Source organism: Terrapene carolina, unplaced genomic scaffold, assembly GCF_002925995.2.
Source record: "Terrapene carolina triunguis isolate 2854851 unplaced genomic scaffold, T_m_triunguis-2.0 Scaffold93, whole genome shotgun sequence".
Classification (NCBI taxonomy): domain Eukaryota; kingdom Metazoa; phylum Chordata; order Testudines; family Emydidae; genus Terrapene; species Terrapene triunguis.
In genome coordinates this window covers 23,003,748-23,019,727 of record NW_020664444.1, presented here as the reverse complement: position 1 = coordinate 23,019,727, position 15,980 = coordinate 23,003,748, and the positions used below count along the sequence as shown (strand labels likewise).

General features: G+C 40.7%; 1 protein-coding gene across 5 annotated transcripts in view; it reads left to right on the top strand.

The window, feature by feature from the left end:
- Positions 1-15,980, top strand: part of CLEC16A (C-type lectin domain containing 16A) — a 187,169-nt gene that overhangs the window by 132,782 nt on the left and 38,407 nt on the right. For all 5 annotated transcript variants that reach the window (XM_026650649.1, XM_026650650.1, XM_026650648.1 and 2 more), the window contains 2 exons: positions 971-1,175; positions 2,512-2,679. In XM_026650649.1, coding sequence (XP_026506434.1) covers positions 971-1,175; positions 2,512-2,679 — 373 coding nt within the window. The remainder of the gene's footprint in view (positions 1-970; positions 1,176-2,511; positions 2,680-15,980) is intronic.

Here is a 15,980-nt window from a genome sequence, read left to right as displayed (position 1 = left end):
CCAGCCCTGAGCCCTCTCCCAGAGCCAGCACCCCATATCTCCTCCTGTACCGTAAACCCCCTCCCACACCTCTGCCCCAGCCATGAGCCCCCTCCTGGAGCTAGCACCCGTACTCCTTCCTGCACCCCAACACTCTGCCCCAGCCCGGAGCCCCCTCCTGCACCCAAACTCCCTCCCGGAGCTTGCACCCCTCATCCCCTCCTGCACCTCTGCCCAAGGCTCAGCCCGGAGCCTCCTCCCACATTACGAACCCCTCAGCTCCAACCGGAGCCCGCACCCCTTCCTGCACCCCAACCCCCTGCCCCAGCCCTGTGAAAGTGAGTGAGGGTGGGGGAGAGCAAGCAATGGAGGGAGGGGGAATGGAGTGAGCAGGACGGAGCCTCGGGGAAGGGGCGGGGTAGATCTTGGGTTGCACTTAAATTCAAAAATTGATGTTGTGCATAATAAGGTTGGAGACCACTGACCTAGAATGTTACAATGAAGAAAGCAAGTATAGATAATTCTGGAGTCTAGTCCTTTGAATTGTTACCCGAGAAAAATGGGATTTCTGCATCTTTCAGTCTAGTTTATAATAATTCTTCATTTAGTCCAAATGCTTTAGTACCCAATTCAAATTGCTTGGTATTCCAGCTGCATCAGAATGTAAACATATATAAATGAGTTGCTCAGCAGTAGTAGTATCTGTTTATTATGTTATGCCAAGCTCAATAGTCGGGTTTCTAGAAAATTTAGAGAGAGAACTACTCTTTCACAGTCAAACCACTTAACTGAATTTTTGCCTGACTTAGCCCTGTTGGGTTTACATCACAAACAATTTGTACTAATGTGTGTGTGTGTGTGTGGTTTTTTTTAAACCAGTACCTCATCTCTCTGACTTCTTATAATGATGTATTGTTCATATCTAATTTAAAATATTCACAATGAACAACTCAATTTCTTTCACCGCTAATTGTATTCCATTTCTTTATAGGATATGCAGGTAACTGGAGTAGAAGATGACAGCAGAGCTCTGAATATAATAATTCACAAACCTGCATCTAGTCCGCATTCTAAGCCCTTCCCCATTCTCCAAGCCACATTTATTTTTTCTGATCACATTCGCTGTATCATTGCGAAGCAGCGTTTGGCAAAGGGCCGCATCCAAGCTCGACGTATGAAAATGCAGAGAATTGCGGGTAAGCAGATGCCTTAAAATGTTTCTCTTTGAAGTGGGAAACGTGTCTCATGACAATTCAGTGTAAGATCTGCTCTTGTATGTCTTCTAAAGCATCTGAAATACTGCATCCCAGGAGAGGAATCTTGAAACCAGTGTCCAGTTTCTAAACAATAGATCTTAACAATATCTTCCTGTTATAGCAAAATGCATATTCATATATGATAACGTCTGCCCCAGCCTGGAGGAGGAGAGGGAGAGTGAATGAACCACATGTTAGTGTTGCCCAATTCACTAATGGAAGGTACTCAGATACTATGCTGATAAGGGCAGTATGAGAAGCTACATAGAATAGAATGTCAGCAGTTAAAATTTCTGAACTTTTATGCGTTAAGAGATGTAGGAAGGAGGGTTACCTATGTAGGTGGTTATCCATCAGGTAGGGATTGAATGTATAATAGCTAAGGCTTAAATCAGTGCAGCACCTGGTGAGGATTGGAACTAATCAGCTGAGTGAATGTATTAGGGGTGAGTGAATGGAAGAGGATGGAATATACAGGGAAAAGGGATGGGCAAGTGAGAAAGGAGACTGAACATCTTAGTTATTTGATTATTGGAGAGCATCAATCACTGTCTGGAATATCTGCTAACATAAAACAGAATATATAAAGAAAATCTGGAGTAGTATTAAAATTAGTGACTCAACTTCAGCTGAGAATTATTCAGTCTAGAGTTTTAAAATGAGTTTCTAATGTTTTAATGCTATGTGAAATATACTTATGCTTTGGTCCTGTGAATTATAACTGTGCAGTCTAATTCTTTGGTCTTCTTGATTTCTGGTATCTAAATTGAGAGTAAGTTAAGATCTTACATAGAAGTAGACCTAAAATAGTGTGGGTGGTCATGCAAACTGCAGATACTTGCTTACCTAAAGCAGATTACCTGTCTCCAAATGGCTTGGCCTCCTGCCGTGTACAAACATAACTAATGAATGACCTTGTTGATGGATATTTCTTACTGCGATACAAATTTTTGAAATGGCTTGCTCCATCACGTTTATGTAATGGAGACGTACTGCAAAAGGCCTTTTTCCTCCCTTAATAAATATTGTGGTTTCCCTGTATATACGTGAAAGGGAGTGGAGTTTGCAGTCACTTGTTGCCTTTTCTTCCCTATAATTACAGGGCAAAACAAGCAGCAAGCTATTTTTATTCAGAAGATGCAAGTATGAGCAAGTTATGTAGATTGATCTAAACTAGGCCCCTCCCAAGGTTTTGGGCAAGTTGGCAATGTAATTATCACATTAGATCGCCTTTTATAAATTTTTATTAACAAAAAATCAATTTGTTTAAATGTAGCTCTCCTGGATCTTCCTGTCCAGCCTTCAACTGAAGTGATGGGTTTTGGACACAGCTCTGCATCTGCATCACAGCACCTGCCATTTAGATTTTACGACCAGTCACGGCGTGGCAGCTGTGACCCTACTGTACAGCGATCTGTTTTTGCATCTGTTGACAAAGTCCCAGGTAAGACAGAACTTCTGATGAAGCAAGCTGCTTCTCCACGTCAGTCAAATATGTGAAACATGTGGCACAGCCTTTGCCTCTTGAACTTTTTGAGCAAAACCTCAACCCTCACCAAAATGTTTTTTTCTTTCAATATTATTCTTTTTAAACTATCTTGTTCTATTATACGTAACCTATCAAGAAGTGAAACCATTCTATTTTCAGATGTTAAATACAAGTAAGTTGTTTCTCTGAACCTAGGTCAGTGTGTCTCCTTAAATAAGATATATCTAATGGTTGGTATTTTGCCATCTGTCTTGTTTTCAGATTATAAATAGGTCTGTTCAAAAATTTCTTAGAATTACAACCTTGAAACTTCTTAGAAACACTCAACATGTTACTAATCAAGTTGTGGTAGTTTCATCAGTAGTACAAAATGACTAGTTCAGCAAGGTGTGGTTACCCAAAAACACTGATTCTAAGGAAAAGATGACTGCACATTTTAATGCTAATGTTCTGTGGTGTAAGCTTAAGATAGGTAAGATCCAAGCCTTTCAGAGCTCAGTTTCTAAAAATGCAAAGCCTTTCAAAGCTCAGTTTCTAAAAGTTGGTTTACAAGTTCGAGGCTGATTAGCCCAAACATTAGTCAATATATTGTAGAAAATGCTCTTGCAAGTGACAGAGAAGCACAAGCTAACCTGATAAGTCTCTCCACCTCCAACTTGTGATGTGAAGGTGCTTGTGCAGATGGGTATGTACTGGATACCTGAATAATTAGTTAAAAAGTAGCAGCCGTGTTAGTCTGTATCCGCAAAAAGAACAGGAGTACTCCTGTTCTTTTTGTGAATAATTAGTGCTATCCGGTACTTATACGAACGCTTTTTATATAGTTTATAATAGTATCATATTGTCCTAAATTAGTTGCTTTTTTTATAATGCAGTAGAGATGTCTGTCAAATGACTATTGGTACAACTTTAAAATATGTTAAAATTGCTTGGTGACAAGTCTAAGTATTTGGCCTCCAGTTCCAAATGATTCAAAGCTCACTGTGTCACTGGGAACAGTAGATAGAAAAAATTGGGCTAAACTCAAATGTAGAGATCGAAAGCTTCTGAGCACAGATACACTCCAGGATGAGTCTCTAGGACGAGTTGTTTAGTTAAGCAATATGTCATAACAGGAGGTGAATAAGTAGCTTCTTGGTGCATGCCTCAGTTGTGTTGTGAACAAGATGCCAAAGGTACCGTCTTCAAGTACCGAAGTAGTATACTAGGTCTTCTAGTACACACCCTGTCAGGTATTACTGCTGTTGGAGTATGGGTCACTTAATGTCACATGTCTTTTAAAAATCACATATCTTGTTCACTCTCAAGAGCTCCTTGTGATACAGAGGTTATAAATAGCTTTTCTCAACTATTATGTGAAATCGGGCTAGTGAACAGAGAACTACTTCTTTAGTATGGAAATAGCAACATTTATAAGTTAATAGAAAGGTTTGAAATCCATTTGAGGGCTTCAGGAGATGTAGAGTGCACCTTTGCAATACCTCCTGGAAATGAAAAGATGGGGCACCTGTTCACAATGTATTCAGGGGTTTGGAGGTTGCTGCATTCATACTGTGGCGAATCTTTGATTCTCCATTTTTGCATCAGGTATTCAATGTTGGGATCATCTGGGAGGTGCTTTTTGTTTACTTCAGAGCCTGCCTATTGCACTCACCAGGTGTCTTCTGGGAAGGCGTTGGATAACAGAAGAGCTTCTTCAGCTGCCCAGAATGGTTGGTGGGACTTAAAGCTAGTGTGAGGTGGATGAGTGTGAGGTGGATGAGCGAGAGCTTTCTTGTACCCGTGCAAGATAGCCATCTCTTGACAGATGGTTGGAGGAAGGATGTTTGCGAGGACTGGAAGCCAAGGCAGTAGAATGGACTTCAGATTCATAGCTGTATTTAGCTGGATATCAGTGAGGTCCATGTGTGACCTTCTTCCCCAAACAAGTGTGCAGTATTTAGCCGTGCAATAAATTAAAGCCACTTTTGCCATTTTGTAGCACATGAGCATCACAACACCAGCTAGAACCTGCTAGCTTTTGGATTATATTGATGCAACTAACAGAGAATTGAAACCATCAACCCTTGTTAATATGCTGGTGAGAGGACCAGTAAGGGTGTAACCAATGCAGATTATGCTGCTAGGTTACTGTTCGCCTATCACATCTGACTCAAGACTTCCATGCGAAAGGTGTGGTCAGAAAAGATGCCAAGATTCTGAAGGAGAGTAATCTCCTCTGAGTAGGTTCACTGAGTAAGATCGTTGTTATAAATTATCTCCCCAAGTAACAGTACTTCTGCAATGAGGGCAAGATAATCAATGCAAGTGGCTGACAGTATTGTCAGGCATTCCTAATAAATAGTTATAATTGGTAGAGACTGGAGACTGTTTCATTGTGTGCATGTGCAAAAATGGAAAAAAGCATTAACATTTAACATGGTGTCAAGTGTGCAAAATCAAACACTCAGACAGGAAATTTAAAATATTAAAGTTGCTTCCATGCAGTTCACTTGGCCATGGTGCACATTCTAAATGTTTTATGGGTGTTCATTACAATAGTCAATGATACAATGGGGTTCGTCTTTTCAAAAAGCAGTGGATATAACAAAGTATTAAAAATGCTACAATAAGTGTATTATGGCCAAGTTAACGTTATTGGAATTGCACGCTTCTCTTAGGGTTATAAGGCTAATGGTTTAATCTGACTTTTTTGGGGAGGAAATGAGCACCCATAGCTCCCATTGACTTCAGTAGAAACTGTGAGCGCTCATCTTTAGTGACTGACTGAAATGGAAGTTTAGACATAAAGCAGTTGAGTTATATTGTCCCTGTACTAGTCATTTTCTACTGTTGTATGTTTCAGTGCTATTAGAAACTGATATTCAGTACATGTATGCTGGTTGAGGCAGCAAAGTTCTCTTTATATTTTTAGAGAGCACAAGACTTGCCTCTTCTTTCAGACATGGATTCACAGAGTAAAATAGGCACACATTCTTATAAATATTCCTAGAATAGTAAACAGTTCCTTAGAAGAGCGAAGTGTTGTTATGCATAATACTGAGAGTTAAGTAATCTGCAGAAAATATGAAGCAATATGGTGTGGTGTTGCAGCATAGATTTTTAACAACAGTTAAATAGTCTAAATTAACATACTTCAGCTATTCCAGAAATATTTTTCCAAAATAACTAAAGGCACCAGTGTACAGGAAAATTCAGTTCATTATGTCTGCCTATTGTATGCCACCCATTCCATGTTCTCTACCATTAGTGCTACACAGCTAATATAGCTATTGTAAAGGAGTTAACGTCTCCTGTGCCTCACATATAAGCAAAATTGTCAACAAGGTTCTCATTGCGGAATCTTTATTGCTTGATGTAATCAGCAGAAAGAACTAGATTTATCAGGTCTGTTTGTGTTTAAATACACCAAAAAAATGCTGCCAGAGTAGCTTCCATGAAATTTTGCTTGGCACAGAATGTATTAGCTCAGTAGTTCATTTAATGTTAATATACTGAAAATAGAAGGCTAGGCCTGGACTGATATATTTTTGAACTCCTCTCTGCACTGGTACCTAAATATGGCTGTACCTGTAGTCGGGACCCATGTCCTGGGCAGAATGGTAGCAAGAACCACTGCTCTCTCCTGATCCCCTGCTATTCTGATCACATACATATCAAAGGGGCATAGAGGACTAAAGAGCTCTACCCTGTGCAGTTTAGGAGGCCTGGACAAGTGCTGGGACAATAGTCTAGTCAGAAGCTCTAGGTCCTTTGTCCACTGCTCCCTCTTAAATTGGAAGTGAAGGAAAGTTAAGTTCCTAATTTGCACAGAAGTAGGTCTTTTGTCCCTTCATGCCCTTGTTCATCTCCTGGCCTTCCAGAACCCTCCATCTCCCCTGAATACCAAAGTGTCAAGGGCCCATATACTCTGCATCAGGCTGCACCTGAACTCTGTAGCAGTCCCATGGGGCAAACCAGAAATTCTGTGGCAAAGCAGGTAAAGCCAAAAAGGAGAAAATTTGTGAATTAAAATCTGAAAAAATGTAGTCAGTAAAGAATTGGTGTTGGTATTTTTGTTAAGATGATCAGTGGGAAAATGGCTAATGGCATTTGAATGATTATGATTAGGCTATATAAATATATACACCTCTACCCCGATATAACATGAATTCGGATATAACGTAGTAAAGCAGCGCTCCGGGGGGAGGGGCGGGACTGCGCACTCCGATGGATCAAAGCAAGTTCGATGTAACGCGGTTTCACCTATAACGCGGTAAGATTTTTTGGCTCCTGAGGACAGCGTTCTATCGGGGTAGAGGGGTGTGTGTGTGTACACACACACACACACACACACCCTTCTCAGAGCTACTATTTAAAGCAGTCTGCAGATTTCACTGCATGAGTTACATTGTTCACCTTTTGAAGGGGTTCTTTAGCCCCTGCAGTTGTGAAGACCTAAATTTAGATGAAAACTTGAATTTTCAAGCACAATTAGGAGGCAACTTTAAAAAGAGCAGTTGAGACTATTTGTGTCACATTATATGTACACAGATTATGTACCTTATGTAATTACCTTATCTGAATAAGTCTTTTGTTCCAACTTGCTCTTACTGTTTTATGGAGCAACATTAAAGTTGCTTAAACAGTGTGTGTGGCAATGGTAGTTTGAAAGAAAAGGTACATGAAGGAGTACTGAAATTATTGTGTTTATGACGTGTATTACTCAAATACATATTGAAAGGTTTTTCTCAACACACATGATTCACCTGATGAATGGAGCATCTTTTATCAGAGAGAAAGAAGAACAAAATAATTCTGGGAAAGTGTTACTCAGTTGTCACAGGTTGTGGCCACTAATGTGCTAGGAGGGGTTTCTGGGAGTATGCTAAAATTTCTTCACCAAACTGTAGAGAACTTGGAGATCCTTTCGATGGCTGTCATGTTCATCACCTTCCTGGATACTGCTAAATCATTCCTGCCAGAAATGCTGTATCCTTGGAGCTCATAATAGTACTTTTGAAGAGCACATTCTTTTGTGGAGAGGACCCAACTTCCTCAAAAGGGGAATTTACTTTATAAACATTTCCTTGTGGAATATTTCCCAACGGAAATATCACTTAATTTGCCTACCAGCCTCCTAATTTCAGATTACACCAGTTGAACACTGAGCTATATATTCAATATATTTTACAGGAAGGAATCTTGATTATTTCCAACATAATGCTCTTTAATCTGTTTTACCAAGTGGTGCCACTTCCCTACTTGCTTATGGTTCAGAAGGACTTTTCTTTAAATAAGAAAACAATAGATTTCTCTGTCCTCTCATCCTCTTCAGCATTGTATATACCCCTTGTATATGGGGCTTAGCACAGACTAATGGGAAGAGCTTGTGGAAAACCTCTGAAGAATATTAGCTGTGCATTGCTGGTCATGGCCCCTTTCTCATTTCAAAATCTGAAAAAAAAAATTCCTGTACCACTCCAGGTTAAGATTCTTTTATGAAGATTTTAGCTAAGAGTTCTATACGTTAGTCGAGGAGCTGCTGGAAAGCAAAGCAAGGTAATCTGAACAAAAAATAATTATTTCAGCTCTACGTGAATGAGACCTTTTGAAATTCTGTGAAGAAAATGTTTCCAGTCTTATTAGATTTGCATTAAATAAATGAAGAGTGTAAATGCAACATAGGAGAGGGCAGGGCAATTGTCTATGGTATTGTAGTGAGGCGGTGTGGTGCCCCGGAGAGAGATGAGTCCCTCCGGACACCAGAATGGGCGGAGCCAGGGAGCTCTGAGCCCACCCCCCAGAGGGTCAGGCGTGGGACTGGAAGTATAAAGGCCTGACCCCAGAGCTCACTGAGGGAGCAGCTGCCAGGGAGGCCAGACGCCTCCGTCCTAGCTCGCAATTGGGAAACCCCAGCGGCCTGCAGTAAACCCAAGGACTAGCCCGACCTGCCCCGTGCCAGCTACCCGGAGGAGTTGCCGAGCCTGCCCCTCGCCAGCTAGCCTGAGGAACCCATGGTGCTGAATCCCCCTGAGGACACCACCCTGACCCAGGTACCTCAAGAGGGGGAGTCTGGAAGTAGCCTGGGAGCAGCCGACCCTAGTCTGGCTGCAGCACTGCCAGAGCCCATGTCAGTGTATTGCGGCCAGGATCCCCACTGACTCAGCAGCGGGTCTTCTGCCGCTGCTAGGGCCCCGGGCTGGGATGCAGTGGAGTGGGAGGCCCTGCGTCCCCCCTGCCACCCAACTCATGGGTGGCAGTCTCCCCCTTTCCAAGGCCCTTCGGAGCCAAGGGCCTAGGCTTACTGTTATATACTGTTGTTGCTCAGCCCCTGCGTGGGTGCCTGACTCACCATTGCCCCACCCTGACCTAGGGCCTGGGCTTACTGTGTTTATTTCTTCTCTCACAAAGGCTGCAGAGGAAGACTCCCGCGGCCGAACTAATTCCCCACAAGACATCTTCCTAAATTTAGTGAGGTGGTGTGGTTCCCCGCCGCCCCGGAGAGAGAGACAAGCCCCGGCTAACCTCTCTACAGGTGTACAAAGGGACATGATCTAGAACAAATAGGATGAAATTAAGAAAAGGATAATTTAGGCCAAATAACTGGAATATCATTTTACAGTTTATTAGCTGTTGTAATCTGTGTATGTTGTGGAAATCTCATCACTTCAGTCATTGAAACTGGACTGCACAGACACTGAAAACGTTCAGTAGATTCATGGATTCCAATGCCAGCAGGGACTATTGTGATTCTAGCACTGGCAGGGGCTGGGCTAGATGATCAAGGTAGCTTTATTCCTACTTAGTGTCTGGCATCTGTGAACTCTGTAACGTTCTATTGTAACTCATAAATCAGAAAAAGACACATGTTTTAATTTGAAGGATTTCAGTGTTCCAGGATAACCAGAGCACCTATTGGGCCTTTGGAGTTGGGTGAGATCTTTCACTTTAGAATTAAAAATTACAACATAAAGGAATTCAAATTGGGATAAGCCACAGCTCCCACAGACATACCTGCCATTAATAAGAATCCTACCAAATCAGCTATTCAGCTCTGAAATATGCATAAAGTATGAGAATAGGAGACTGCAGATTGAATGTCAGTGTCTAAACTCTAATCTGATTAGATACTGTATGTGACGGTCTGAAATCCTGCCATTAATGAAAGATTGCAGAGGATGGGGAGTGGCATCAAGGATTTAGATACTAAGTCTCTAATAAAACTTTTTAAAATTAAGGGAAGGTGATGACATCTGTCCCCCTTTAGGGGGGGCGGGTTGGAGAAGGTAAAACCGTAGCACAGCTGGGATAAATGAAGCCTTGTTCATAATAGTACTTTGGTTCAGTAATATTTTTGTTAGGGATGGCAGGTGACTTGTGGACAAGGATAGTTTTGTAGTCTTTTCCTCTGCACTGGGCAAAGGGATCTGTTTACCTAAATCATTGATTAGTGACTTGATTTGTCTGAGGTGCTGACCATCTGTACCTCCCACTGACTTCAGTGGGGGTTTTGAGCACGCAGTACTCCTGATCTGTTTAACCTGGACTATGGGACTCCTGGGATACTCCAGACCTTCATGCTGATCACCACCCACTTTACTAATTATCTACTGAGCACTGCAGCAAAGCGACAGCTCTGCTGTACTTTAAGACCAGCTTTCTGTTTAAAGCTCAACTCTTTTAAGTGCTCTAAAATCTACAGTTACTTGGATTGTCTTGTAATTTGGTGTGCCTCATGATGACATGCGGTTCTGCTAGTGATCCAAATTTGGGGCCACTTGACCAAGGGGGACTTGCGATACCCCAGACCTTCATTCTCATCACCATCCACTGTCTTAACAGCACTTTCAAGGTAACTTTCTACAGCTCTGGGGTCAGGCCTTTATACTTCCAGTCCCATGCCTGACCCTCTGTTTAGTTTGGATATCCGATAAATACACCGAAGCATTTACTTCAAGGCAATATAGGTCAGCAGTGGTTTTATAACATCTGAAGGGCTGTTTGCACTTAAGGGATTGTACTTTACTTTTTCTTCCTGTTACAAAATATGTATTAATGGCTCCAAGCAATGAATGCTTAAAGCTGAGTTGTTTCTCATTAAATAAAATGAACTGCTGATTTCAAAAATGATACTTTACTTAACGTTTACCTTAGCTCCTGTTCCATAAGCTTCCACAATGGAATTGTGGCAAAATCGAAATATGGATAAGTTCCAATTGGAGAAATGCTGTGGAGATGGCTAAACTTGTCCCTTGTTTCATAGCTCACTGAATAGCACAGTGAATTGTAGATCACAAGCAAGTTTAAACAAACCTAAATCGCTCCCATTCTCTGGGGGGAAAAAAACCCAATGCAAGTACTATCTCAACCTGCTATGGAAATAATCACTATAGGGGATATAGAGGCTTTTGGCAAGTCTAAGTGCAAGTCTAATTTGAAAAACTGACATTTTCACACATTCTTACTCTATAGATATGTTCCATGTGTGTAGTCAGTCATACCTGCAGACTTTAATGACAAGATATTATTGCTTTTTACTCCTGTTAACACTGCAGGGCCAGAACAGTAATAAGGAAAGGACTGGATTCTATTTCTTCTTGTTCACTGTCAACAGTAGTGTTTGAAACTTAATTAGTTAGATCTATGCAAACTTATTAAAGGAAGCGGGGTAGGATCGGTGTATCTAAGCATGCAGTTTGAAGGCATTAGGATTGCACAAGTGTTACTGCCTAAGGTGGACTGCAGAACATTAATTACTGTTAATGTGTGAAAATGAAAGAGATCATCTGAACTCTTAAGGCCTAGCATTGAATTTATAGGAGTCACAGTTGGAAAAAATCTGGTTTGGTAAAAAACTAAATGTGTTTGAGGTGGAAATAATGGATCCCCACAGTGGCATACGTTAAATGGTCACTTTTCTAAAAAGAACTACACTTCTAAATAACACATTAAGGGAAAGCCCAAGAATTTTGGACTCCTATAATGTGTGCTGATGCTTTTAAATATCTGTATGTCATTTATTTCCATTAGTTCCTCCACTCCAGTTCAGTTGCATTGTTTGAATTTCTTTGGCTTTACAGAGCAAGCTCCTCTCCAAATGGCAGAAAAATGTTTGGCAGATTGTAGCACTTAGTGCCCTCTTCACATCATCCATCCATCTTATAGAGGGATAGCGAGGGAGCAGGGGCTATCAGGAATACAAAGGGCAGCATAGTTCCTGGGGAGAACGTGCTGTAAGGAGCATAAGATGATGTGGTGAGTAGCTGGGGTTCCTTCACAGGTGTTTTAGGGTCCTCTGGGTCCACAGTAGAGTTCCCTGTGTACTCACAAGCTTAGAAGTTTTTCCCCACAGTAGTCATTTGGATAGGCCTTCCTAATTATCTACATTGAGTATTATAGCAGAGCAACAGCTCTGCTGTAGTTAAAGTTAAGACCAGCTTTCTGTTTAAAGCACAACTCTTCTAAGTGCTCTAAAATCAACACCTTGAAATTTGGTGGGCGTAATGAGGACATGGGGTTCTGCTAGTGATCCAGATTTGGGGCCACTTGACTAAGGAGAGACTGAGATAAAAATGAGGGTGCAGATCGTCACACCAGGGTCTCCGGCAGTTGAGGATTACACCAACAGAGTGCTTGGCACCTGGCAGCTCTTTGGGGAAAATCAAATTAAAACCTTATTTGAAAAAGATTTTTCTTCTCCAGTTAGGCTCGACACAAGGCTCGATACTGTTCCCTGCCCATCTTTAAATTCACAGACTGATCTTGCATTGCACCTCACTACTGATAGTACCCATGGCAATAAGACCCCAGGGCCCTACCACTGACACAACCTACACAGTTCTGTATTGAGATAATGCAGACTCGAACCTCAGAGTACATATGCTTCTCTTTCCTTGGATAACATATATGGAGGGACTGAGAGCCAGATCTCCTCATATCAGAATCACAACTTATTCCTCCACTATTCAATACAGCTGCACTTAACATAGTGAATGCAGCTGGAATGCTTGCAGTTAATTCCCAGTGGCTATTGCCAGCTCCAGGGGGTCAGAAATAAGGTTCTGTGGGCATTTACATCAACTCTGAATTTCTGAAGTTTGAGTTTTGCTGAACTCGATGTTCAGGAAGCACACAAGCTATCGATGGACAGCGTAAACTCTGTTAATGAACTTTTTTGCCCTTTAATCATTCTGAATAGGAAGCTTGCAAAATGCATGTTGAACAATTCCTACTAGGAAATATGTCACTGCCAGATAATCAAAGTTGCAATGCATTGTGAAGTATGTATTTAGCAACAGTTCCAAATGTTTCATGGCAGGCACTGCTTTTGGTCACTTTGAATAGCTCTTTGATGGATTTCATGATGGCAAATACATGAAGTAAAATTACAGTTCTAGGTAATTTTTTTTAATGTATACTTTTTGGAATGCTACTTTATGAAAAAGAGATTAAAGTATTGTACACAAAGGGTGGCACTTTCAAAGTCATCAAAGTGACTTAGGAACATGAGTCCTGTTGACTTTCAGTAGGACTTGGGCTCCTCAATTCTTGGTTAAGGTGAAATTCCAGAGTTTAGCTATTTGAGTATATCCAATACTTCTGTGCCTTCTGTGCCTTTTATTATTTTTAGACACCAACATCAGTTAACCATGAGTGCACCTAATTTTCAATCTCATCTCTACATTTTCTGTGCATTTGTGGGACATTTTAAATATAAGATCATCAGTTATGTAATCTAGTTTTTGCTATTTACCCCACATTTTAGTTGTTAAAACCTATATAGCACCTTTCATTGGGAGTTTTGAAGCACTTTATAAACATGTGAGGGAGGTAAAGATTACGACCCAGATTCAACCCAGAGGACTGAAGCATGTGCTTTGCTGAATAAGGAAGTAGAATTGAAAATCTGAAGTGCTCAAAAATTGAGCTAGGCCACAAAAATAATGAGATTTTAAAAACCCTTTTTCATTTGCCTTTTAATTTGTGAGCACTTGGGTCTCATTTTCTGGCTTTTCTTCACACCTATGAAGGCTAGAAACCTTATTTTATTTTCATGACAGCAGAGATTGTTGTCGCATTGCAGGACTCCAGAAGTTTGGGGAAAACACCAGATATCATGAGACTTGTGATAGAATTGCAACAGCTGGCAGGACAGGGGATGGGATTATCATGTGTTTAAGTGCTTTGTTGAATCAGGACCTATATCCCTGTGCATGTCACTAAAAACCTAGACACTACCAGCTACTAAAACTAATATTTCCACAAAATATTTGGAAAACTATACTTTGGTTGGAATTGAACTTTTGTTGGAATTGCAGTTTCATACATACAGTGGCACATTTTTCTCTTCAATGAATTTGTTCATCTTGTGTTCAAGTAGTTATGTCCACTTTTTGATTGCAGACAGCGTCTTTTTAATGCACACTGAAAATAATTTATTGGAACATTTTGACAGTCATCTGCAAAGGTAAAAGAAAGGAAGATGTAGAGAAGTGACAAGCTAATGGGGAGGAAAATAGGTCATTGAAGCTCAGAAGAGAGGCAAAACTCAAATCAAGGATTAGAAAAAGTGTGGGTGGGTGAAAGGACCATTTAACAAGAAGCTGCAGTCAGCTTAGTGAAAAGCTGCGGACTTAAAAGGTGGTAGGAAGGAGTGGGGGTAAAATTACAGTCATTGAATACTGAAAAAACATACCCCACATGGCAAAATGTTGAGACTAAAAATTATTAGAGCATGTCTGCCGTGTAATCCATTTTTGGGTACTGATTAGAGCTGTGCAAACTACTGGCAGCAAAACCCCAGGCCCCACAAAACTTGTCAGGTTTTGATTTTTTTGTAGCAAACCTGGTCTGAGCTTCACATCTGTAATATTGGTGACCATGGATGGATTATTTTGAATCAAAACAGTACAGACTTTGCAGTGATGGTTGACAGAGTTTTTTGAGATTTGGGGTTTAAACCTACGCAAGTTGACATTGAAGAGAATGTTTGCATGAAGTTGTGTGAAGGAAAACCACCACTTTTTGGAAAAGATGTAAAAAATTAAACAAAACATTTGAATTACAAACTTTGTTTTTTACTTACTGTATATGCACAGAGAAGCCTGAGTTGTGGATTGTTTGACTTATCTTGTAAAGTTAGGGATGACAATCCAGGAAGAGGTGGAAAGTTGGCCAGAACCTGCTGGTTTGCTCTTGGGCACTCTGCAGATCAGAGTTATTAGAGCAGTATGGGGAGGAAAAGAGACAACAACACCGCAGCCTAGGTGAATGGAGATATGACTCTATGGGAGAAAACTGTTTCTTGTTGGAGGACTGTGTTCCATGTTTCAATTTTGTACATTTTTTTTCCTCCACTGTGTTTTGTCCTGATCTGTAGGACTGTCTCCTTATTTGCGATGACAGAATTAAAGCTAAACCATTCAGAAGTAGAGGCAGAGGGGGAAACTCTGAAATTTAAGACACAGTGAACATGGCCTTCATCGCCCCCAAAGAAATAGTACTGTTAAAGCAAAACTGAAGAGCTATTGCAACTTCATGTCTGCACTGAAACGTCAGTGGCATCTTATAAACATTCCTTGGCAATATTGTTAATACATATTTAAGAAACTTAATGTTGCCCTGTGAAACTTGCCCATTTTCATCATGCAGAAAATGCATTTTTCTATAGCAGTTTAGGGAAATGCATCCTTCCTGAATGATCCATTAGGTATCAAGTCTTAAATTTCAAGTGAGCATGTTGAAGGATACAGAAGGATCATGGTTATTGGAATGGAAATGGGACACATGTATCAGTATCTGCATTTCTAAATTTTACCTTTACCACCATTTGAAAACAGGCTGCAGAGGTTACAGATGAAGGTACCTTTAGGACCTCCTAGGTCTCATTTCACTTCCAATAGCCATGACTAACTCTGCTTACTTTTTTCTTCGCAGATTGTTCCTGAAGAAGTCTCATGGTTGAAATATATCTTTTTGTCAAGGCTCTCAAGCTGAGGGATTTTAGATGATTGAGATTTTTTTAAAAAAGTGAGATTAACATCCCAGTGCAGAACCTCTAAAATTCATCTGCAGATAAAGTGTTTAAAAACTTGTATTGATTATTTTTATTCTCCATTGATGTGACTTGGTGTGGGTCATCTTTTTCTGTTTTCAGCATGCATTCTTTCTGAATCTGCTTTCATGTTTTCTTGTGTGAGATGATAGCCACATCAGATACTATTTCTTTTCTCTCATTAGTCAATGTAGCATTGTGTTAATTTCCCGAACTAAAC